General features: G+C 35.2%; 1 protein-coding gene across 4 annotated transcripts in view; it reads left to right on the top strand.

Moving 5' to 3' along the window:
• The window catches only part of CPEB3 (cytoplasmic polyadenylation element binding protein 3), a 78,521-nt gene that overhangs the window by 25,166 nt on the left and 28,824 nt on the right, over positions 1-24,531 (top strand). For 3 of the 4 annotated variants that reach the window (XM_057381135.1, XM_057381127.1, XM_057381154.1), the window contains exons 3-4: positions 3,054-3,213; positions 13,976-14,032. In XM_057381135.1, coding sequence (XP_057237118.1) covers positions 3,054-3,213; positions 13,976-14,032 — 217 coding nt within the window. The remainder of the gene's footprint in view (positions 1-3,053; positions 3,214-13,975; positions 14,033-24,531) is intronic. The other variant, XM_057381144.1, reaches the window with a different exon arrangement.

Raw genomic sequence — 24,531 nt, 5'->3', positions numbered from 1 at the left:
TTGGGATTGTTTGGCAATAGATTGGTCGCCTGTGGAAACAATGCAAAAGGCAAATCCAGGAGATAGAGCAGTATCAGCTCACAAAACCAGGAGAACCTGTTCATGCTGAGAAATGAGGAAATATAATTGGGGGCGTGTGTGTGTGTGTGCAGAAGCAGCAGTCGTCTTGAAGAAATTGCTGAATTTAGAAAACAGTCTTCAAATCTGCTGAGTACAAATGAGTTACTACTGAAATGAAAGCTGCTGAAAAAAATGGTAATARCCCTTTTATTTAGGAGCTAGAATGTTAGCCCTTACTTGTGTTTTATCACCCGCACTGCAAAGTCTGTAGTCAGCRTGCATTATCCTTATGCACTGCCACAGCATACTCGTAAAATCTGTTGTCTAAAATTTCCTTTACTAGATTTATCTTGCTCAAGTACTATAATGGGAAGCGTTGTAATTGTCTGGTAAAGCATTTTGATTAAATCAATCTTCCTGTGTCCAATGTAGGTATGTTTTAATCTTGAAAATATATTGCAGGTTTGTATGCCCCTTAAAAGGTTAGGAAGATGCAGCATTCTAACAAGCCTGCCCTGCACAGCCTTGCTGCAGCACTGTGATTTCTTTCTCCCTTTATCCGCTCKCGTCCATGTGCACAGCTCCTTGGCAAGTTACAGCACAAAGTAGGACCTCCCAGGGATTTGCTGCTATAGTGATATAGTAAAAATGTAACATACATATGTTAATAAAGGACAATTAAATTCGATTTGTAGGCTGTGTCCTCTTCTGAACTCACGCCTTCCGACCTCTAAGACTGTAATCTCAGGAATGTTTWAAGCTGGAATAAACTATCATTGTGGCAAAAGCAGCAGTTCTGCCCTTTTGCTCTCCTGCCAGTGTTGGTTTTGCCAACTCAGCTCTGCTACGGCTGGATAGTAAACCAGATCAGGGCACAGATCTGACTGAAAAATACTTCCCTACCCTTACTTAGGATATAAGCTGTATGTTTGCATTTGTATTTTCTCTTCAAAAAGATCTCGTAGTTGGATGGTAAAKTGTCTGACCTCTTTAGGTTTGCACAGTACATGTATCTACAAGAAGCAAATAGAAAAAGACAACAAAAATTCTTGCCTTGAGGGAGTGATATAGATTCTGTTTAATCAATTTGCTARTATATCACTAGAATACATTTTTTTACATCCAAGTTACAGTTTTTCTTTTCAATTTAGCCTTGCATTTTTTGTTAAGGAAGTGACTATGAAATAGAAAAAAGTCTTCTCTCCTACTACATATTACTAAGAAGTTTTCTTTGTGGAAATATAAAGCCAACCTTAGTCTTTTGGATGTTTATGTTTGGTTTGAGATCATATTTCCCCCTAGGATCTACTTTAGATTTCCTGGACATATAGTTGATTTTATGTTCCAATGTATTGATCCAGTTGGATAGATGAACAAGTGCTCTTTTAAATACAGTGTACAAATGTTGGTATTCTTAGCAACTGTAGAAGACGTAAAAATTGTCAACAATGAGAACTGAAAATCAGTGAGCTCATTTGAACTTCGGTACTTAGTACAGCTTCTAACAGAAATCAAGTGTTTTTCTTTGAACATTGTATTTGACTGCCAAAAATGCTCAGTAGATGGAATAAATGTATATAGAAAATAATGATAGTGTGCTTATAGAAAATACAATGTTACCATGTTAATAAGGGTTGGATAAGGGAAATTGGGTATTCAGTTTAGAGCAGGCACTGTGGGGACATGAGATTTTTGACAGTAAGATTATCGGTATTTCAGAGTTGTCTCKGGCAGCAAGCTTTTGATGATGCATATTGATTTTAATTCCAGAACAAGAATGTTAAAAGAAAGCTTAATTTACACCAGTGAACTCAATTCTCTTCTTTAGTTTTAGTTAAAGGCAACCTAAGAACAAGAGGGTTCAAGAGAAATTATATTTATTAAGATAAAACTTTTATTACCTTTTCTATGGATAATTCTGCTTTTTCACTGAGGATTTTAAATTTTAGTTATTCAAGCAAGAATAGCTTCTAGTAACCAGCATGTGAAAAATATTGTTCCAGGAATTGTGGGAGCACATTACAATGAAGGTTTTGGTTTGCAGAGTAGAATGTTATACCACTCTTTATCAATTGTAGCATAATACAGTATACAACCACCCTTTTTTACAGATTATAATGATGAGAATTGGCAAACTAATGTTTTTGTAGCAACAGGATGACTTCAAGGGACCATTGTGTTGTGTTGTCTTATAGTGTATGATGCTTTAGATACATGGGGATTGGTAGATTGTTCTCTCCATGGGATTGTTCCTGAACTTTGAAACTGGTTGTTCCAGTAGGCCTGCTRCAGACGGAATCTGAGTTTTATTTTTCTTTTCTTTTTCGCTTTTACCTACCAAAAGCAGAGGCAGAACCACAGTGAATTAAAAATGGGAGATTCAATTAAAAAGGGCATACCTTGCTCAGGTTTTAGAGTGCCCTGCAGTGCAAGTTTTATCCTAGCTTGCCTTTATTTTTCCTTGCACCTAGTGTACTTTCCTTAAACCTGTCAGATTAATGTTAGACATTTGAAGAATTAATTGGTACTTCCTGGAACAAAGGTGCCCGCTGGTGTCTTGAGCATTGCTTGCTTCTGCTTCTGGTATTAAAGGTGGCACAGTGACAGAAGGCAGATGATGAAGCTGTAGACCAAAAATCTCTGAAACAATTTCACTCCTCCAGTGTAATCATTAATATTGTTTTATATCTAAGTTCTCAAATGATAATGTTTAGAATTAGCTATTGCTTGGATGTATATTTTTAGAAATATTTAAAGGCCTCTTTGCCTAGCTGTACTGGTTAAACCAGCAGTTGCAAAATGAAGGGTATAATTTTAACAATTGTAGACATATGTATATATTTGTTTTTTCCTTATAAAAAATTCTATCAAGAAGAAATTTAGAATTGGATGCTGGAATTTGTATAACAAGAAATTAACCTTTGTTAGAAAATAAAGCTTTTCAATAATGCTTGTTTTTTTCTTTTTTTTTTTTTTTTNTTTTTTTATTTTAGGACCGGAATAGGCCCTATGACACTTTTAACTTGCACTCTTTGGAAAATTCCTTAATGGATATGATAAGGACTGATCATGAGCCTCTGAAAGGTAAACACTACCCTCCCAGTGGCCCACCAATGAGTTTCGCTGATATAATGTGGAGGAATCATTTTACAGGTTAGGAATATTCATATGTCCATGCTTGCTTGGTGTTTAAACAAAAATCAGCTTTTCAGTATTTCTATAAACTTTTTGTTAATGAACRAGTTTTCAGTTATGTGAAATTTCTGTTTTCCCATCTTATGATAAACTACTCTCAGGAGATAAGGTGAAATGTGCATACATTTRTTACAAGTGTACAATCAGTATTATCTAACTGGCATGTCCAAAACATGGGATTTTGTATCAGCAAGTTGCACAGTAAGGTCTCTTGCTGCAGTCACTTCAAAAAAGATGTGGTGTAACTGGAGTCCAGTTGTTGTGTTCAACATCTTTTTCAAAGGTTATACCACAATTATGTGTGGATTATCAACTAGGATATAGTGGTCCTAAACCMAACGTTGTATTAAGGTTACTCTCTGTAGTTATTTCAAGTTTCTTTTAAACAAATTTATCTCAATTTGGATTTCAAATTGTTAAGGAGAGCCAAAAGATATTTGATGTTGTTTGGTGCTGGGAAGGTTTGATTGTTTATGCTGTTAAACTATGTTTGTTCTACCAGGTGTTGTGTTGGAGATGAAACCATTTCTAATACTTAGATGATAGTGTATAGTGAAAGGTGTGGCAGCATTTCATTGAACCCCTGATCAACCTGCACCTTCCTTTGTCTTAATCTTTCATTGGTTAAGTTTAAAAATATTCTTGGTGACATGCGTTCTTGCTGACTTTTAAGAGTGAAGGTAGTTGTAAGCCATRTACCAAGGAAGTATTGAACAAGAAATGATTCCCAAACACTGAGAGGTCAGAACWCAAAGATGAAATTTAATTGTGTGTATTACTTCCTATGCTAATGCTTTTTGATGTCGTAACTGCCTCATTTACTCTCCTCTCCATTTATAAAAAAAACCTTTTCTTGGTCAAAAGTATTGTGCCTTTTTTGCTATCTTTCTGGGTACAGGGTTTTTTTACCACCATACCAAACTGGCTTCTGTACCCTCTTCTGAGCTGTGCTTTCCACTGTTATCTTGGATTTTGCTGTGGYACAGCCTTCATATGTCTCTAACCATTTATTCATCTGTCTAAAATGGCAAGGAATACAGTCTCATGTCTATTCTGTTCACAGACCTCCAAAATAAAGGTTAAACTTGAACTTGAAAAAACAAGCTCAGCAAAATGGAGATTTTTGTTGGATGTTTCATGCCTGACATTAGAACATTAAAATCCAAATTGCTAGTGAATACAATTAAGTGTTTATTTTATCTCATTAGATGTATTATAATCTAGCTAAGATTATTATGTGGTTTTTTTTTCAGTATTTAATTAAATAAAAAAATAGTCTCTATTTATATAAGAATGAATTTCTATATGAATCTGACTGTGAAAAAAAAAATGGGATTAGAAATTTGATTGGMTATTAAATGTTGAAGTTGGATATTAATTGTAAAGTTTAAATTTATCTTTTCCAATTGACAATGGGACCATGAGCTTTMCTTTTGCTCTAACAAAGGTTTTTGTCTCAGACTGAATGTTCTTTTCTGATTATTTCCTTTGCTCAGTGCTTCTCACCCATTTTGGCCATCCTGCCTTGCTAATGAATTCAGTTCCAGTTGTAGCTGTTGGAGAAGTCTTCTGTTAGTTATCTCCATGTCTCCACCTCCTTGCTTGTTGGGTTTTTCTTCCCCAATGATAGAGTTGCTTTCCCTGTTTTGTTTTCTCCTCCTCCAAGTACAGGGCTGACTTTGCCAGTCCCCAGCTTTGCCCTGGCCTCAGGTGCCCTTTCTGTGCTCCTGTTCTCACACTGTGCAGCGTGACTGGGAATATTTGTAGGRCACATTCATTCTCCCTTGCAAGAGGTGTCGCCTTCCTCTGTTAAACAGATCTATGTTACTATTTTAGCGGAATCCTTTTCCTGAAAACAGTTCCTCTGCAAACATTGATCTGGTCCTCAAATCACTTTCATTCTGCATTTTTGCTGTTTGTTTTTCTGTGAAAATTGGTCTTGACTCTTTTCCTGTACATCCCACTGCTTTTTCTCTAACAAAGGTGCAGGAAGRTTTTCAGCTGCTGTCCTTCTCTGCACTTCCTCACATTTTACTTTATGCTGTTAACTAAACTCACTTGCTTTTTCTTATTTATCCMACTCTCCTCTGACTCTCCCCCTTAGCAAATAGCAGGACATTTTATTCTGTTACCACATTCAGAAAGTGAGTGATCAATTCTGCTTGCTTTTGCTTGTTCTTAAGTCATTGCCACATTTTCATTTATTTTCACCTTGAAGCTTTTTGAACATATTGGTTTTGTAGTTCAGCTTGTTTTTTTCAGTTCCTCACAGACATACCACTTGTGTAAAATTTCTGGGATATTATTAACTTAACYAGCTCTCAGAGMTGATTGCTCTTCATTTTACCACCTCTGTCTTTCTTAAACTATTTTTTTYTCTTTAAATCTTTACTTCCTCTTGCATCTGTGATTGTCCTCTCTTAGGTTTCTGCACTGTTTCTTCTGTAGATACAAAATAAAGCAGCCACAAAAATCCTGTTATAAAATAAAAGTAATAAGATGGCTTTCAAATGACATTTTTTAATTGTTCATCTTTTGGTAAATGGGCCMTTTTTTCTCAGTCATAGCTGGCAGTGCTTACTGGTCAGTTTGCCATACATTTACTATCCAAATTTTGAAGTGGAAAGGGTAAAAAAAAAGGGTAACAAAATCCTCTGATTTTGAAAACACAGGAAGATTTGATTCTAGAAAAACTGTATGTTTCTTGGGGGCCTCCAATACAGGTTTTGGAGCCAGCGGAGCTGTTTCAGGATCATTTCAATCTTCTGCCACAAATATTTTTTTTTAGAAGTATAGTCTGTATATGAATTCATTAGTAAACCACTTGCAATATTTTATCTGAAGTTTGAAACATTGCTTAGGGTCATAACCCTTCTTGGGGTCATGTCCCAATAGATACTTGAAACAAAAAATAATTTGCTTAGGTATGGAACAAGAGCTCTAGATTAGAATGTACGTGGGAGGTTTAACCATAAGAAATTCTGATGTGTAGAGCGAACTGAAATGCTTCTGGGATATTTTCTTGTTTTGGGGTCTGAGTTCCTCGTGCTCTGGTTAAGAATAGTGGAGGAGTGTGGGGTGAGGGAGACTGTCCTCTTGTTAGTAGTAGCTGAAGCTTCATACCCTTCTCTCAATCTGAGGTATGGTCAAATTTTGTCCTGTAGGCCATGGAAATTGAGTTTATATCAAGGTCACCAAAGCAGGTTGCTTTTTAAAAGCATGATCCGCTTGGCCTTGAGAGGGCATGTGATTAAGTGACTTTTTTGGGGAGGGACTTTTTTTTTGCTTTCAAGTGTGGAACAGAGCAAGTCTGACAGATTGTTAGTGTGGCAGAAACTATCTGAGCCTCATTCTTGCAATATTGAGTTACATTGAGCAAGTGCTGACCCAGTCTGATTGGCAGGCTGGCTCGGTGCTCTCCAGTGAGGAGAGCCAGGGTCACCCAGTCACTCAATCCTTTTTATGTATTTCTTGCTGTAAAAGAGATTTGAAATCTAGCTGTGAGGTTTCTGGACTTAAATTACCAGCATATCCATCAAAGTTGTATTTTATCATGAGCCCAGTCTTGGGAGAAGGTGCTCAATGTCAGCTCTTGTTTCGTTTCTAAAATTGATTTCTTTTTCTCAGCTTTTCCTGCCAGATAGAGGAGCCCTTCTGTATGTGTGTCTTTCTGTCCTCCTAGTCTGGGAACTGTGTAACTTTGCAAATAATTTTCCATTTTCATGCTTTGAGATTTAAGGAATATAAATTARTTGAAAAGGAATTCTCTTTTTTGTTTGTCCCAAGACACTTTGGCAACTTCCCTACCTGCTTTCTCTACCATCAAGACCAGCTGCCACAATTTTCTTTTCTTTCAGTCAGTACTCATAAATACTCTCCTTCTTTCAAAAGGAGGGGAAAAGACATGAAAAAGGTTCAGTAAAGGAATAGTTAAGCTTGCCTGGTTAATGATGAATTACAGTGTATGGCACAGGGGGTCTGGCTGTTCCTCATGTCAGTCATAACAAGGCCTCTATGACAGAAATGTGCAGTATCTTGTAAGATGTTTTTCCTGAACAGTCTTATTTATTATCTGATAGGCCTATAAAATATGCTATATGCTACAAAAATATGAGGGACAGTTTTGCTTTAATGAGGAAAGGTTATATTTGCAGTATTTTATAGCTTTTTTTATTTACATACTTCTTTGACCTAAAGCTGTAGGGCAAAAGTGAATTATCAGAATAGCTATGGGTAGATGGCACTTATCACTGACTAGAACATTTCTTTCCTACATAAAAGTGTCTCCTGTCTGTGGTGTAATATGTCACTGTTGCAATATGTTTATCCGTGTCAAACTATTGCATTACAACACAAACAGAGGCATTCTGATCTATAAAAAATATTTTGATCAGTAGTAACTAGCAGCTGCCTTTGTTCTATTTTTAAATAATTAAATAAAATATTTTAGCTGTGTTAGATCATATGCTGTGCACATGTGCTACTGACAGGTCATGAAACTAAGTATAAAATTGAGGAGAGAAATCATGTCCTTCAAAGGGTTTCTTTTAAATTTACTGTAGATAGCTAGATAATTTGCACTAGATAAAGTAATGTTTGGATTTTGTCCTAAATCAGAGCAGAAACACAAACTTGTAATTTACAAATCCCCACCTAAGACAAATTCTAATTTTTTTAAAGTAGGGGTGTGACACAACTTGTAAGTATTTGGAGACAAGGCATGTACAAGGAGCTATCAAGAGTAGGCTGTCGAGTTTTTAGCTTGATTTTCAGTAYTTAATGACACCCATTTATTTGTGTAATACAAAACTGAAGTTACTGGGTTACTACTTCATTACTAATGTCAAGACTGTATGTGCTTATATGAAAACTAAGCAGAATTTAAGGTTTATTGTTTGCATTTAAATTACATTTTGACAGCCAGTGTTTGAAGATTGCGTGCAACTYAGTGTTGTAATAAATATAGAATGGACTTTTACATTTCTACTTTGAATTGTATTAATTTCAATACATGCCACCCAATTTTGTTCAGCTGTAAGTGTTCTAAGCTTTTTGTAAGCAAAGCACTAAGTTTGTCACATGACCTAAAAAAAGTGAAGGTGAATGGATCATATTTGTGTTTGCAGTCAGCAGCTGAACACAAAGGTCATGCAAATAGAACAAATGTTGTCATCTCAGTCCTAGAAATGGTGCTACACTGTTAGAGCTTTTTGCAACACTTTCATTAGAAAAAAAGTGCAGTGTACCAGCCTTTCCCAAAATCTCTGTGCTCTTCAGACTCCTTTCTGCAAAAGCTCATGGAGAACAGAGTGAGCAGACAAATGTGTTTGCACACGTATTTGTGTTTAAAATTAGGCCCCTTGTGCTAATCCTTTTAAAGAAAAGAGCRTATGTTGCCTTTCCATTTAAAACTCTGGTTATTTAAGAAAATCCTCTTTAATATATTTTTTTAGGACAGAATATGGTTATTAAATGGTTTCTATTTTTTAAATTAAGTGCCTTTTCCAATGATCATGTAGTATGATCAGACTTCCTGATTTGCTGCTGGCAACCAGCATGTCCTTGTGTTTGACCTGCTGAATCTGGTTGGTCAGGAGTGGTGGGGGTTTTTGTTTTGTTTAGTTTAAGAAGTGATAATAGAGATAGCAAAATTTCCTTCTCTTTATTTCCATTTTTTCATTGTGCTATTGAAGATAGACCTCACAAAGACCTAAACATTTTTTTCTTTCTCACTTTGCTCCTGTTTTGAGGGTTTTGTACATTTCAGTATTGATTGCTAATTGAAGTCTGCTTTGATATTGTTTTATTTTAGTCCCCCAAAACAGGCCAATGAAAAATACCAATATTGCTCTTTTGAATACAGTTCTAGAACTTTGTGTAGAATGAGCATGTGTACTTATACTTGTCTACCAATTAMAAGTAATGCCTAATTGAACTTTATGTCCAAGTCTTGCTTTCAAAGTGCTATTATTTTGAAAATATAGCACTTTTCAAGCTAAAAATGTTTGCACTATTTAAATTTATGCAAGACCATTGTGTTTTATTGGAGCAATGTAATTTACTTGTAAAGTCTGCATTTCATTGTAATGTATATGCTGTTTTATTTTATAGGTTGCTTTCACTACTGATAGGATATATATGYTTAGTCAGTGATAGGAAGAAGTTTTATTACTGATATTCATAGCTGATAATTATACACTTCTCTTCACATTGTCACAATATGTTTTTGAGCAGTTAAAGTGAATACATGTGAATGCAGTAATAGTTCCTCATATTTCCATTSTGGCAAACAATAGTACTTTTGTTCTGCTCAGTGTTTTAATTTTTTTAAAGATCTGTTAGTGTAAGTGTTTAAATTATAGGTGTGAACAAATGGCAGATATACATAAAAAAAAGGGGGTAGAATAAAGTCAATAACTTCTTCAAAGAGTTACTTTTTTATTTTTATAATTTTTTATCAGACCCTTGCTTACAACATTCTTGATGTTGACATTTAACTCAACACATGTTCCCAAGACAATGTAGCATAGTTCAGRTGTCTGTAATTTTGGGGTCAAAGGAGAGAGGATGGTCTAAGGTCTACTCAGGTAAAAATTATTAAAATTCTTGTATATGCACACATGCTTTGTGAATTCAGGCCATTTGTGAATCCTGGAGCACACACTCATAAGCTGGGGGTATGGGGAGATGAGAGTGTGTGTGGGGTCATAGGTTGTGCTGCAAACTGGACTCCCAAATACGTGAGTCAAATGAATAATCTTGTTTCACACGTTTGAGGTAGTATTCTATTCTGATTTTTGCACTCTTCAGTGTCTAAACTTTACCCTACCCAACTTGCTACCTATCCATCCAAATAAGTATTGTTGTTTTTTAGTGCCTTTTGTTGGCACCAATTTGGAAATCATAGAAAAGAGTGATAAAGGAAGTATTATAACCAGAAAAATACACCAGACCTAGTCCTGTTGCCAGTTTCATTTGACCTTGCCACAGGATTATGTAGTTGTAAATTGTAATTGATGTCAACAGTGATCTTAAGAATTATGTGAGAGGAAGTTCTTGTTTCAAGGAAATTCTCATTCCCAGAAAGTTCAGGACAAGTCAAAAGCAGGCCAGGTTTGCTATTTTCTAGCAAATCTTATGCCAAATACTAATTGTTGAATTGGTATTGGTGGTTAATCTTGGTGCAGATTGTGAGGTATAATAGTGCAAGAAGTTTTGCTCAATATATAAGCAATGAACACTGTTTCTTGGAATGTTGATTGTAAGATGAAAATGATGAGAAWAGGTAATCTTAAAAGTCCTCCACTGTGTGAGTGTTCATATCCAGGGGCTGATTAGGGTTGCACAGGGTTAAAAATGCCGTAAAGCACTTAGGAAGAGAAAATTTATAGAGGAAGAAATGCAGTAGTGGTAAAACTGTCTGATACTCATGTTTACTATTTCTGGAACATTATTTCCCAAAACTGATAATGTACCTCAAAATTACCTAGACACTTAAAAAAGTTTATTTGCAAAATAATCARTAAAGATTCACATGTGGGAAGAGTGTACTTCCTTAAGTTGTTAAACAGATTTCAGAATTCATTCAAGRACATTACTCTCCTTTATGAAGAACAAAGTAAAGTGAAATTCCATTGAACATTTCATTTCTAGTATAATACAGAAGAGAAGATGCACAGGCTTGATGTGCTCTAAAAAGGAATTGGCTCTCTGCCATGACAAGTATGATATTGCACATACAGCRGAGCACTCAGGCAGTGCAGCCAGAAAAGTCTCTCCAAATGTTGTTAGGAGAGATAATTTAAGAAATTTAATGTAAGATGTAAGATAAGCAACAGTRAGGCTTGGGCTATACAAGAATCATTAAGCCTTCATTTATGTTCTGAAGTGTTTAAAAAGAGTATGAAGTATACAACTAGATCTTTTCTTTGTAAACTAAGAAYTGAAAAGACATAAAAGAGTGATTTTTGTTGCAGCCTAACTGCAGTACTCAAAGTRTATGTTATAAAAGTATGTAATTGAAAATATACTCAATAAACAGTTATGAAACCAAGACAGGCAAACTGAAAATGGCAGATGTACACTGAATACAAGTACTGGGGATGATGTTACTGGAAGGATTCCTATTTATGATTTCAGTGAACTGCCAGAATCTGTGACTTCTTGCTCTTAACTTCTCTATGTTTCTGTTTAATGTGCTTAATATTCTTGGAAAGTAGAACCTTTATCTAGAGATTTTGTTTTAAAACTGTAATTAGAAATAGGTACTTAGATATCTTTAGTAAAGGTTCAGGTAACATACATGTGTTTTTCTTAAAATTGATTGTTTTCCAATAGTCATTTGTGTTTAACCTAAACCTAAATAGGTCTTTGAAAGTACATATTCTTAATTACATTTCACAGTTCTACATTGCACCTTTAAATGAAAAAGTATAATTTCCTTTCTTTGCTCTCTTAGACGTTCCTTAGATAATTATGCAGTTTTGTAATCTGCAGRTGACCTCCTTTTTCAATTGAACAATTCRCTTCAACGACAAAATATTAAAATATTATAGCCAATATGAAAGGCTGCATAATTATTCATAATTAATTAATTGTCTTATGATTGGTGTATTGCCAGTCTCTTTGAATGCTTTTAATACAGGTGTATTTTGAAAGGATTCCATTAATCTGTTTCTCTAGAGCTGCACGAGGGACCTCTGAAGATGTACAGAATTATCCTGCACGCTGGCTTAGCTCAGTGTGAGAACATGTCCTTCTGCTTGTGCTGCTCTGTATTTTCTGCTCCTCTTAAAAGATAGCTGACAAGAACTGTTTAAAAATAGCAGGCCAAGGGCAGGTGACAAAATGTCACACAAGCAGCACCTGGTCCAGTGACAGYCTGGAGGGAGGAAAAAACCAAACCCAGATGTCACAGATATGCTTCTATTTCTGAAGCTGGTCAAACAGCAGAATTTCAGCTTCAGCAAAGGAAAAGAGAAGGGCCCATCTGAGCAATATGCATTGAAATTTTACTCTATTTTTTTCATCTTTTTTTCTTTCTTTTTTTTTTTTCTTCTATCTCAAGTATTAATTTTAGACTACAAATTAGTACAGACACCTTTTCTCTTTACAAGTTATACCTCTAACCTCACACTCATTAATACACTGTTAAGGAAAAGGGAATTAATGTCCATGTGGGAAGATGTCTGAATTATTTTAGCAAAGGTTATACCAACTGAAATAATAGCAGCTTTAATGTTTCTGCAGTGCCAGATTAATGTGAAAATATGTATAGGAGAATTATGCCTGTAATTAGGAAATGTGAAGTGGTTAATGAAGATCATCTCTTTAAGAAGCTTTGCTCAAGGAGTTGGAGAGTAAAAATGGAAATTCTACTTACCTTCTGTCCYTACTTCTTCCTGGAGGGGCTCTTTGTTTCATAGCCTTATTGTGATGACATTTTTTTCTAAAAGAAGGAGAAAAYGTCAGTATAAAGAAGAGATTTGTTTATTTTTCTTAACCTGCTTATGACTTAGTTTCAGAAGTGTATTGAAACTTCATGCTGCATCTGTTCAGGGAAAATATTCATTACAGCACGGCAGTTCCAGTGACTGGAAATAGAAGGCTTTAACTATCAGTAGGAACTAAAAATGTTGGAGAGGATTGGCTTTAGTTCTGTTTTGCCAGGGTTTTTTTGTTAAAACTTGGGTTTGCCAAAGTACAGGARCATAACCATTACGTTGGATTTTCAGTGTACTGAGTGGATCCTGAGCTCCCAAATTTGAGTGCCCATGTAGTGAAGAATGTAAAGTAACCTCTTCCTTAGCTCCCAAACTTAACCACAGACCTAGAGATAGGAAAAGCTTAAGAAATGGAATTGCATTATATACATARACTTACTTATATTACTTAGTTGAAATAAATTTTTGCACGGCTATSATGATCCTTTTATATCTTTTTCCAAGTAAGGACTAATACAATTTACARCTTTCAGATTGTTTTGGGTGATTTAATTTAAAAAGTCCTATGTCAAAATTTCTTCAGGATAAGGTTTAATATTTCAGCTCAGTTAAATAGTGTCCAAAACTAATCTGAACAGCACTACTGCTGTCRGCTCCTTTCTTGCTTTGACAGTAAAAGTAGGTTTCTCTGGACTAAGTCTCATTTGGGTCAAGAATATCTATTTTTCAAAGTACATGTGAATGTACTGCTTGAGAGTAATATTCCCCCAATCCAGTGTCTTATCTCAAATAGCAGGCGATGGAAGAATCTTAGGGGAGAATACAAAACCAGGGTGAGAACTCTCTCCAATTATCTGTTGACTTGAGAGCTTGTGGTGTTGCATGTAGTATGAAAAATAGTGATTTATTTTTCCCGATTAAAACTGAGTTTTGTAATGCTGTGCTTATTATTGGAAGCCAACTACAAATGGCATAACTGCAGCAAGGTTGTACTTGAGGCCTTGTCTTGAAAGGGTAAGCATAATACTTAGTGCAAAGTAAAGGAMTGTATTAAAAATAATTTTTCTTTATTTTATGGTTTTCAGTATTCTAAGTGTATAATACTGAAGGTACTATGGTGTTATATATTTTAAATGTATATTCTTGGGAAGTTGTCTTCAACAGGTGGAAGATTCAGCTACCCTAACTGTTCAYCCCCTTTAGAAATTTTTCATATTAATGAATTTAATTCAGTTTTGAAATAAAAACATTGAAAATAGCTTTTGCTTGCATTGCAGGGCGTATGGGAATAAACTTCCATCATCCAGGAACAGACAATATTATGGCTCTTAATAGTAAGTAGTTAATGTCTAGTGATTTATATTCCTGTGTTGAATATTGTTTCTTATGTCTGTTGTGTATGTAGCTGCACAGTCAGACATAAATATATATAACATTTGCATAGAAGTTTATGTTCACTCTCTGAAAATATTCTTCATAACTCAATCACCTGTGATCCTTTTATATTAGCTTTATAATGGCTTTATGTGTTTCACTGGAAGCTTCATAATGCCTGCTATGGAAAATATTACAGAACAATCTCTCTTGTTCCCTGTTTTGTGGGTGTGTATGTGTGTTAAATCTGCAACTTTAATTTCTGATATCTCTCCAGACATATTTTTTTCCTGTTGGGATGAGCCATTACAAGTTTTGTATACAATTACATGGACTGATGATGTTTGCTTTGTTGGTTTCCATAATGTAACAGGAATGAAGAGAATGTTTAGACATCTAAACAATGAGGGAAAACTGCACTTCACTCAGAGATTATTGCTCTTTTTTGTGTCAGAAAATAGAAGTAAAATTMAAAGTCCAGTCATGAACCTACAGATTCAAAAAACCTGGCAGAATGGGAGACAGCTCCTGTGTGGGGAGGGTGGGGGACAGGGTGTCAGGCACCACCAGCATAACCATGAACTGAACTATGCAAATCAGAATGCTTGTCTACATATTACTGGAAATGCTAAATATTTTGAAGTGTCCATTTTTGTTTACAATGTTGTATTAGACATGTTAGGGTTATTTAYGAATTTCTCTAAAATTTTTTGCCTTTGCACTCTATGCAAATTAGACTCTGTATAGCTGAAAACTGCAGGGGGTTTTTGTGTAGTAACAAGCAAAGAATAATTTATAGATGTGAACGATTGAAAATTTGTAATAGACAAGATGCAAGTTTAACATTTGGCTTTTAAGGCCAGCTTTTAGAACYTGTAAGACTTTGCTTGAACTCTTCTTAGTTTTACATGGTTAATGCTGAGGTGWCATTTTGGGAAGATTTTGTTGTCATAGTTAGCATATATGCCCCATTTTCTCATGGCATGTGAAATTATGTGAAACTAAATAATTAACTAGGAGAAACATTCTGTTTAATTAAAGACTTTATTAAAAGAGGAAGCTGTTCATGCCAGYGTGTGTGTATAAATAAGTTTTACAYAGTATTATTTTSAGGTGTTTGACATGAATTCTGSTCTCAGAATGTATTTGTTGATCTAAAGTGGGCATTTCAATAAGCTAACTGTAATAAAAATGTATTTTTGAAGATGGGATATTATGATTGAATTTTGGGTTACCTTTAAAAACTGACAGTTATGATGAAATACAACTGTCAATTATATTTCAGGGATATATATTTTTCTATATTTCAAAGTCTAATAGAGGTTTTTGAAAGATGGGAATGAAAAACTGAAGCAAAAAGTTATACTATTTTGGGGCAACTTTTATTTTAAATTAATATGTTTTATTCTGATTTCCTATTAATGAAAATAATGAAAAAATAATTTGCATCTAATTTCTTGAAGATTTTTACAACAGCTATATACTCTAACAGTTTATAAAAAACCAATGGTCTTTAGTCCTGGTACATGGTTAAAATATCACTATAGCTACCTGAGAGACTGAAACTAAGTATATTTCTGCATTTGCACTATTTAAAACATTATGGGTTTAGTCAGATATTAACTGTTTAAAGACTTAGATAATCCTAGAATYATAAATATGCAATTTATGCAAAATGAAATTCAGTAGAAATTAAAAGCCTTGTGTGAGTTCCCATGGATGGATTTTTCCTCTTCTGCAACTCTTCCCCTTTCCTTTGTTTACTAGATAAAGCCTCACCATTTTTGGCCATCAATGAGAGCCCTAAGCTAGAATTATTGAACTGTGAAACCAGTTGGGTTTTGCTTTTAAATCTTTGAAGAGCTAAGAATAAAAGCAAATATTCAAGTACATAAGCTTAAAAATTACCTTCTGTGATTGAAATCCTTTTTTGTATGCAGCTAAACCTGAAAAATTTAGAACCAGGTAATTCCTGTATCATCCATTGCCTTTGTCATGGGGAAATACTAAGGAAAATTACTTGAAGAAGATTTATTCCYTTCTGTGCTGGAATGGCTGTGATTTGGGTTAAAAAAATTAAAATAAGTAAAATTAAAATTCCCAAAAGWTACTCCATCCCAGTATTTTTGGAATAATTTTGATAGCTTATGTAATGTTTTTAAATCATTAAACATATCTATGTTTAATTTCAGTGAAACCAAACACTGCTGAGTCTGCAAATCCAACCTTCACATTCTATTTATAGTCATTGCTTCATAAGCATTTTTCTCTTTTCCTGTGAAGACATAGTAATAATCTTTAAGATTTATTACTCAAAGCTCAATTTCACACTGACAATGTAGRCAATCTTTTGAAGTTGGAAGACAACATATGCTCATGCCATCAGCAATGCAAAACTTCACATATTGTAGGGAGAGGGGAACTTTTCTGSGGGTTGTTTGTCTGTAGCTCATTCTCATCCTCTGTGGCAGCATTTTCAACTGTACTTCAGGTGTTATTCCTGTTTACTCACTGTAGCCTTTTGAAGCTGGGGATTTTCCTGCCTGACTGTCTTGAGCTGCTGTCAGTAAATATTGGAGGGGATTGTTTGGTTTGAGGGAAGGTGGCAGCAYTGGGGGAGGATGCTCCCACCATTTTGTTCATCATTGTGCAAGGCTAAATCATCACCATCTTAAAACAATAAGTTCTGACATAAMGGAATTAGTGGGATAAAAGAGATTACTTTTAAATGCATAATTATTATGAATCTCTTCTTGTCATTAGTGGAATTATGCCACAGGTGAACTGAAGTGCTGAAGCAGTGAAGTCTTGTCCTGGGATCCCAAAAAATCTTCCATGAAATAAATTTGGTCTAATGGTAGTTAAATGAACAAATGAGAAAAACCCCTTTGTGAAATGCTGGAATTTTGTTTTTCCTAAAGCTCCTCTGTACAGTGAYTTTGCAGTCCTGTTGGGCTTCAAATGTTCCATCTGCTTCCACTGTTCATTCTTGTCTCATACAAAATGTGTCATCTGTGAGGCCTGGTACTATTTGCTCTCCATCTGATTGCCTTTTCTTCTTTTCATTAGTGTAATTTAGGTCTATTTATTCAGAGTAAAATAATTTGAAAAATAWGTTAGGGAAAGGATTTGGGGCAGCTTTTTAGAGGTCTCTATTGAGATTCTGGTTTTGTTTTATCAATACCATTATGTGGAGAAGTTGTCATGCCATGACAGGAAATGTAATGACAACGAAATGATTTCATTTTTTTATTTCCGTGTTTCTGTTGTTTTAAAAATTGCCTTGTCTCCTTGAGAGCTATTGTACTTGGCTCTCCCTGTTTTCTGATGTGTTGTTTTCAAACACATTTAATGTTTAGATATAAAAAAGTTGCTGAAGTAGCATTTCATATTTTAAAGTTGCGCCAATGCTACTTTTATACCTTGAAGTAAACTGCTTCAAATTGAAAGCTTGTTGAATTATTTTTGTCTTGCAAGATCTTGAGTTGGCAGTTAAATAGCTAATAAAAGCTTTCTTTTTGTRGTGACAATATTCTGGGAAAATGTGTGACTAAATTCCAAGAGGCATCAATCTCTTCTCATAGTTTAGTATTTGCCTGTAGGAATTTGCTGAACTCTTTAGTGCAGTTGCCAGGTTGGATTACTACTGAGTCACCAGCTAGTACATATAGAATAATAGAAAGGAATAAAAAACACTGAGAGAAAACTTAAAAGGTTTGCAAAACCAGGGTTTAGTTGTGAACCTGATTTAGTTGTGAAGAAATCTGAGTTAATGTCACTGGAAGATAAAAAATGACTGAGGGTCTGACATAGTAAAGGCAGTGGGGTTCAGAGGAGCCCTGCAGTGTGGGAACTGTCACTTTACACATAACCTTGTTAAGTTTTCAGAACCAGCTGTACGAGCAGTTGGTACTGATTCTGCCTTGGAGGCTGAGGTGGGCTYCCTGGTACCTCAAAGTCCCTTCTATACCGATTTAAATTTGAAAAAACAGGGGAAGGGGGAAGTAGAGCAGCAACAGTAAGTACATATTTTTTCTTWWCCTTCCTTTCAGTTTTTYATATTGGCATCTGCACTTCCAGAGATCCCATCTGGCTGTTACTGAAGGCAGTATCTCTWATCAGTGGTTGCTAAAGGCTTTTTCTAGCAGAGGAAGATTTCTTAAATCGTCTTCCTCTTAATCCAACTTGGTAGCTCTTTAATACCTTCATGTTTGTTTCTTYGTTTGTTTTCCCCWCCACTTTTCCTGCCTCACAACCTCACCAATGTGCTTTCCTTTCATCTTTGTGATCCTCTCTATTGTGGGTTAGTGCCATCTGTTTCCTCTGAATTTTAAGGTTTGCCAGGCTACTCCACAAGGAGTATATATGATGCTAGAAGAGATGAAGCAGCCTGGCTGTAAAAAATGTGAGTTTTATTGTTAACAGATTCTTTTAACTAAAACAAAGAGATGGAAATAGATAAACCTTCCCTCTTGCACAGTTACTTGGCTACTCCTGTGCCTTAGGAAGGGATGCCTAAGCTGGTTTTGGGTATTGAATGCAGTTCATGTGTTTGATCAAGTGTTTGAGGCCCAAGGTGGGGGGACTTAACTGCATACAGCTTACATGTAGATTGTGTGTTTCTGATGGTGGGATTCAGCTGTACATGTATATGATTATATGCTAGCAGGGAGATTGCTGTAGCACTTGCATTGTTAGTATTGGGGGAAAAAAATCGACTAAAAGGGACTGTTGAGGTTCATGGAACCAAATTATTGCAGTGCCTATTGTACATTCAGCCCRTCTGTCAGTAAAAGTTGGGAAYGACCTTTTGTACCACTCGTAGATGAGTGTCCATCATCTTTGCAATTCTTCTGTATGATCCCCTGTGTTGTGGAAAAACACAATTATATCAATTATACTTGATTCTATCACCTTCCCTGAGTTYGTGAGTGCATTTTCACCGGTATTTTAATTCACTTGTAAACTTCCAGATCCCTAAGAACTTCAGAGACCCCCTGTTCAAAAGAAAAGCTTGACATATTTTCCTTCCCGGTCTTAGAAAATAATTGCATAACTCATAATGTCCTAAAGCAAGTATTGTTCTGAACTGCTGACTGCTTCAAGAATACAAATGAGGGTTCCAAGCTAGAAATAAGATTCTGGTACCTTAAAAATTAAGGAGGTTCCCAGTCTTGTCAAATAAACTTCCCTTTAACCAGTATAGCTCCAAAATTTCTATTCTGGAAATGTTTCTTTTCTTTTCATAGAGATAATGCTATTTTAAGTCAACTTAAGATGTGTCTTTAAGATTTCCTTGAAGTGTGTGCATYTTTGATATTGTGGACACATAATTGCATGAACAAGATAAATACAAGAATTGAAGAAAGAATGTTTTTAAGCATCTTAAAATACTTTCTATTAAGTCTTCCATAAAATGTGATAATACAAATAAAGGTTGTCATTTATTTCTGAATTTGAAATTACATGATCATTTTTAGTTGTGATATAGAAAGAGTGTAGATCTAGTTCTTTTGAGTTAATGTTTTATGGATTCACATATTTATTGGTTCCTAGGACTACTAATTACTTGATGGATATACAAGGTGCAGTTCCAATCCCATGTTATTATAAAACAGTGAAAAAAAMCCCAGAAAAGTTATTTTTCATCCATTTTGTGTAGCCTTCTTTGAGATGCAGTTAAAATCTGAGCAGTTCATTTGAGTGAGTTTTGATTTATTGCAACAATGGGCAATCTTAGCTGCTGGCTTGGGGGAATTCCAGAGAGTTAACACTGTGTAACTGCATTCCAAGATCTGGGGTTTGAGGAGTTTGTTTTGATTTTTGTTAAAAGCTTAAAGTTCTGTTCTTCAGTCTCATGTTCAGAAAAATACACTCAGCTTATGGGATGAGGCAAGTTAATAGTTTCAGGAGAGTTATCAACGGGTGAAAAAGAATCTGTTATTCCTTTGCATTTGAGGCTGTGCAATTTGGGACACAGCAGTTACATAACTTTGTACCTGACACTTACAGAACGTTGCTAAGGATGGACAAACACCAACGCAGGGATGATCCTCCTGGGAGCTGCACAATCCATCAGGGCACTTTTTATGTGGGAAAATGTGCCCATCCCTTCTTAAAGCACCTGTGTTTTCCTTAGTACAGTGCTGATCTAGGAGGTACCTGGGAAAGAATAATTTGTGTTGAATTTAGAAACAGTTCAAGAGATGGTTTTCTGTGCAAAATGATGTTTATATGTGGCACCAAAACTGGTACATGGGGAGCAGATGCACTGGTGGGGGTACAGTTTTAGTTTTARTCTCTTTTTGTCTTCTGTTGGAATTGCCCAAGAAAGTGCCTTCAGCTCTGTAGCTCTGGTAATTTCATTGTTTGTAATAGTGCAATAATCTTATTTGCTCCCAAATGTCTTCATCCAGGAATMATTTCTAAATTGTTTACTTTCCAAAATATTTACTCAAACTAGAGGCATTATGAAATTTACCTGATGAACCATTCCTGCTRTTTAATCTGTTATGTTCTGAATTTTGACTTGTGAATAAGGTGGATATTTTTTAATTAACTTGTTTCAAATGACACATTCAAATTTCACATCCTGGGTAGGCAATATAATAAAGTGTGCATTGACATTCTGAAGTTAGCTTGCTGAATAACTCTCAGCTTGCTGGAAAAAAAGCAAGATTTTAATATAAATACTGGTTAAAACTGAGATAATTTTCAAATATTGTGTGTGTGTGTATATATATATATTCATATGCAAAATATAAACAACAATGGTGAAACGTCACCTTTACGAGTATTTAAATGTGATGCAATGTTTTTAAATCAGAAAGAACAGACTTGCCTGTCTTCCTGTTTAAGTGAATTGCACTATTCTTCCCCTGGAATTTACAGACAAATATACCTTCAGTAACTTTCAGTAACTTTTATGGACATAAAGATTATGTGTGTGAATGCAAATACAGGATAAAAGTATCATTCTGCAGTGCAGTATAGTAGATGAATAACAGTAGGGTGTTCTAAAATTTACAGAAGTCTGTGGTAGATTTCTGCCATCATGTACKGATCTTGATCAGAGCCTGAAAGTTTACATTGAGCATATAAATCTTCATTTTCTTCAGAAGAAACACAAGGGTCTCTTTCATCTCATACTGAAATAATGCTTCTTTATTTAATTTTTAGATTGGTAACATTCTGTTTGAGAAACATCTTTCAGATAAATTGCTCTTAAAATGTGTCCATAACTATACCCTGATACATGCTTTTTTGGGAGTGCAGGCCTTCATYAAGAGAAGGACTTGCTCCAAGAGATCTGACAATGATTCTTTGCCATCATAACTAAAAAAATATGGCAGTAACTAGAAAGCAGGAAGACTRATTTCATTCTTGCTGCAAAGCCAACTCCAGTATTAATTCTCACTATTGCCTGTTATGCAAGAAGCAGTGTCTGTCTCAGGGCTTCCCAACCACCTCGCTGGGGCTGAGCTYTTCACACAAACTCCTGCTGTCTTCATGTTAAACATAAAATGCAGAGCAGTTCATCATAGCCCCTGAACATTTTWAATCCCCCTAATGACATATTGATATAGTTGCCTTTTTGTGACCTCGCTGATAGTGGAGGGAAAAGGTGTAGGTGTTCTTTCGGCCTTGAGGAAGAAGCTGCTTGGGTAGAAGAGAACTRCCTGTGCTAAAGGAGGGCAAACCTTGCTCTGGGTAGCCCCAGGGCCCCTCAGTCAAAWGAAAAGTTGGTAGGGAATGCTGAGGGGTCTGGTGGGACGCTTAGGTAGGCTAGAGGGCATTGTGTTAGTTTTGGAAATAAGAGATGGGTATAAGAGATGGGTTTGGGGCAGAGGAGGAATGCTGATAGTGTTACCATGAAGAGAGAAAGAAAACAAAGCTCTGTTACCTCTTAGCTAAGCTCACTTCTGTTGAATAACCCTACTTGATCCCTAGCCTTCCACATTTGATTCCCTTGGAAAGACGGATGTCTTTTGTGATAGATTGAAGATCCTGTGTAGAAAATGCAGATTTTTCCAGATTATTTTCTGTYTTTCTAAAATTGCAGATGAAAATTGCTGGTTTTTGCATTTCCCRTTACAGTTYTGAAGTTGTCCAATGTGGATTTTGCCATTGATGCATGTCTYATTGAAATGCTGTGTTAATTCTGRTCRTTATGAAGGCATTTTGTCAACCTGGTTTTATTCTTCTAAACATACTGGCTATTGAATTCATATTATTTTAGTAGGATTTTAGTATTTACATATGGCTAATTATTTCAATTGAAACATACTTGGAAAATATGGTCTCCACCACTATTTAATAAAATGCAAAATTAGTTCTTTTGATTTGGATTACTGTTGGTGATGTTTATTRCCGCTTAAAACCATAATCCTAAATTATTATTTTATAGTACTGTGTGATATGCTTTTTTTTTTAAGACTTTTGTTATGTAGAAAACTTGCACAGCAGGTATGTTCGTTTTTTTCCCCCCTGGCTGTATCATCTTCAACTTTTTTTTCTTGTCTTGGGTTGTTTGAATTTTATCTTGCACTTTTAAAATGTCTTTTCCTTCTTTATGGTGGGAGGGGAAAAAGAGAAGTGGAAGCTACATTTTCATTGCTTTTGGAGCTAAATCTAATGACAGCTGTACCGACAATTTTCTTCTGTGTTTACATGCAGCCAGGAGCTATGGGCGGAGAAGAGGTAAAAGTATTTACTAAATGTTTTGTTTGCTGAATAGTGGGAGAAATAAATATTTAGTTTTCTTGTGATAAGATGATGTTACCGATTTTAACATTATTTAGTTGATCAGTTGCTTCATATAAATGAATCTCATATTCTTCCCTTGCAAAACAGCTCCCTTTTAATAGCATCTTAGAGCAATGATGATCTTGAGCTGATAACTTCATGTGTGTTGCTGTTAGCAGAGAACTGGAGGGTGACTGAATRTAAAGACTCTCATGACACGTATTTGTTTCTTGAGATGTTTAGTGCTCCAAAAAAACATTTGGTTTTGGGTTTATGTTTGGTGTTTTTTGTTTGTTTTGTASAAGTGCAATGTTTAAGTGCTGCATTGAACATTTGAAAATTACTTTTCTTGCATGAAGCAGCTTTCACTGAATTATTACACTTTATTACGTTGAATTGCCTCAGGTAGAGCATGTGTGAATACGAGTACTAGTAACTATTTTCAACAGTTACTTTTAAAAAGATATAGTATTTGAGCACATTTTAGCTGTATTTCATCAYAGACAACCCTTAAATCATAAAAGCAAACTGAAAATGTTTTATRAATGTACGGTGCTGCATATCCATTCATTCTGAGCTATGAATGAACAAGGACAATAACAAGTCCAATAGCTGACTACTGAGCAAGCCACTAATGCAATTTACATTTATGTGCTGTGCTGTGGCTTACACAGACTGTTTTTTTTATTGAGAAAACAACAGTGAAAATAGCAGCTTTTAACAATTTTATTTAGGCATTGCCCTGTGTGTGGGGTGCTTTAGCATTAAACTTAATTTTATCTTCCTTTCCAAAAAGTTCTCTGACAGCTGTGCAGGTGACATTTTTTTCCTTTTCCAAGTGCAGAATTTACATCACGTTTGCAAAGAGCCATGGAGACAGGTGTATYCATGACACAGGCCAATAGTGTCGAAGGAATTTTATTTTTTTTATATGTATGGATTGAGATAGTAGCCTGTACAGGCTGTATTAACACAGTTTATTATAAAGAATTTYAGCTGATTTTGTTGAAAGTTGTCTGGTTTTAGTGTTTATTTRATAGCTAAAGCTGAAACAAAAGATGCAAGTTTTCCTCACAAACTTACGTTCCTGTTTTTCCCCACTTTTAGAGATCAGGCTACTGTTAACAGATGTTGAAAGCATCCTAACACTTTTACAGTGCTTTCGTGGTACTGAAACAAATTGGGAAATATATGGAGTATACAGGAAGGTATACTCTCTGTGCATATAAACACTGTTTAATTTTATTTTAAGATTGTGGCAAGTGTTTCCAGATTGATCAAATGGCACCAAAGTAGGAAAGGAGGTAGGAATCAGTAGGACACTATAAACTGCTTGCAACTCATGTTTACYTGTAGAAGCAAAATATAATAATGTGGAAGTAATTGTGATGAATATGCTTTAGGCAGTTTTATACAAATTTTAGTGAAGACAAAACAGGGCAAACAAGTTTGAAATGTGCTGGCTTTTAATTTTKTTTTTCTCACTACCAAAAAGTATGTTTCAGTCCATAAGACTTGTTTTCTGTGTGAAATGCAGGCTTTTCMATACTAACAATTAGATTTGCGTGTGTGTCTTGTCTTTAATATTAGGAATTTCGACTTGCCTCTTTTGTATTAAAGTCTGTCATGTTCATGCTTATCATTACCTTGACTTTTATAATGTTGGTTTTGAGTTTTCTTAACCTTAAGAAGCATGCAATTCTCCAACGTCTGT

This window comes from Malurus melanocephalus, unplaced genomic scaffold, assembly GCF_030028575.1.
Source record: "Malurus melanocephalus ecotype Western Australia unplaced genomic scaffold, MMel_1.1 scaffold_12, whole genome shotgun sequence".
In the NCBI taxonomy this organism is placed as follows: Eukaryota; Metazoa; Chordata; class Aves; order Passeriformes; family Maluridae; genus Malurus; species Malurus melanocephalus.
The sequence above is the reverse complement of the archived record's forward strand: the minus strand, read 5'-3'. Positions and strand labels throughout refer to the sequence as shown.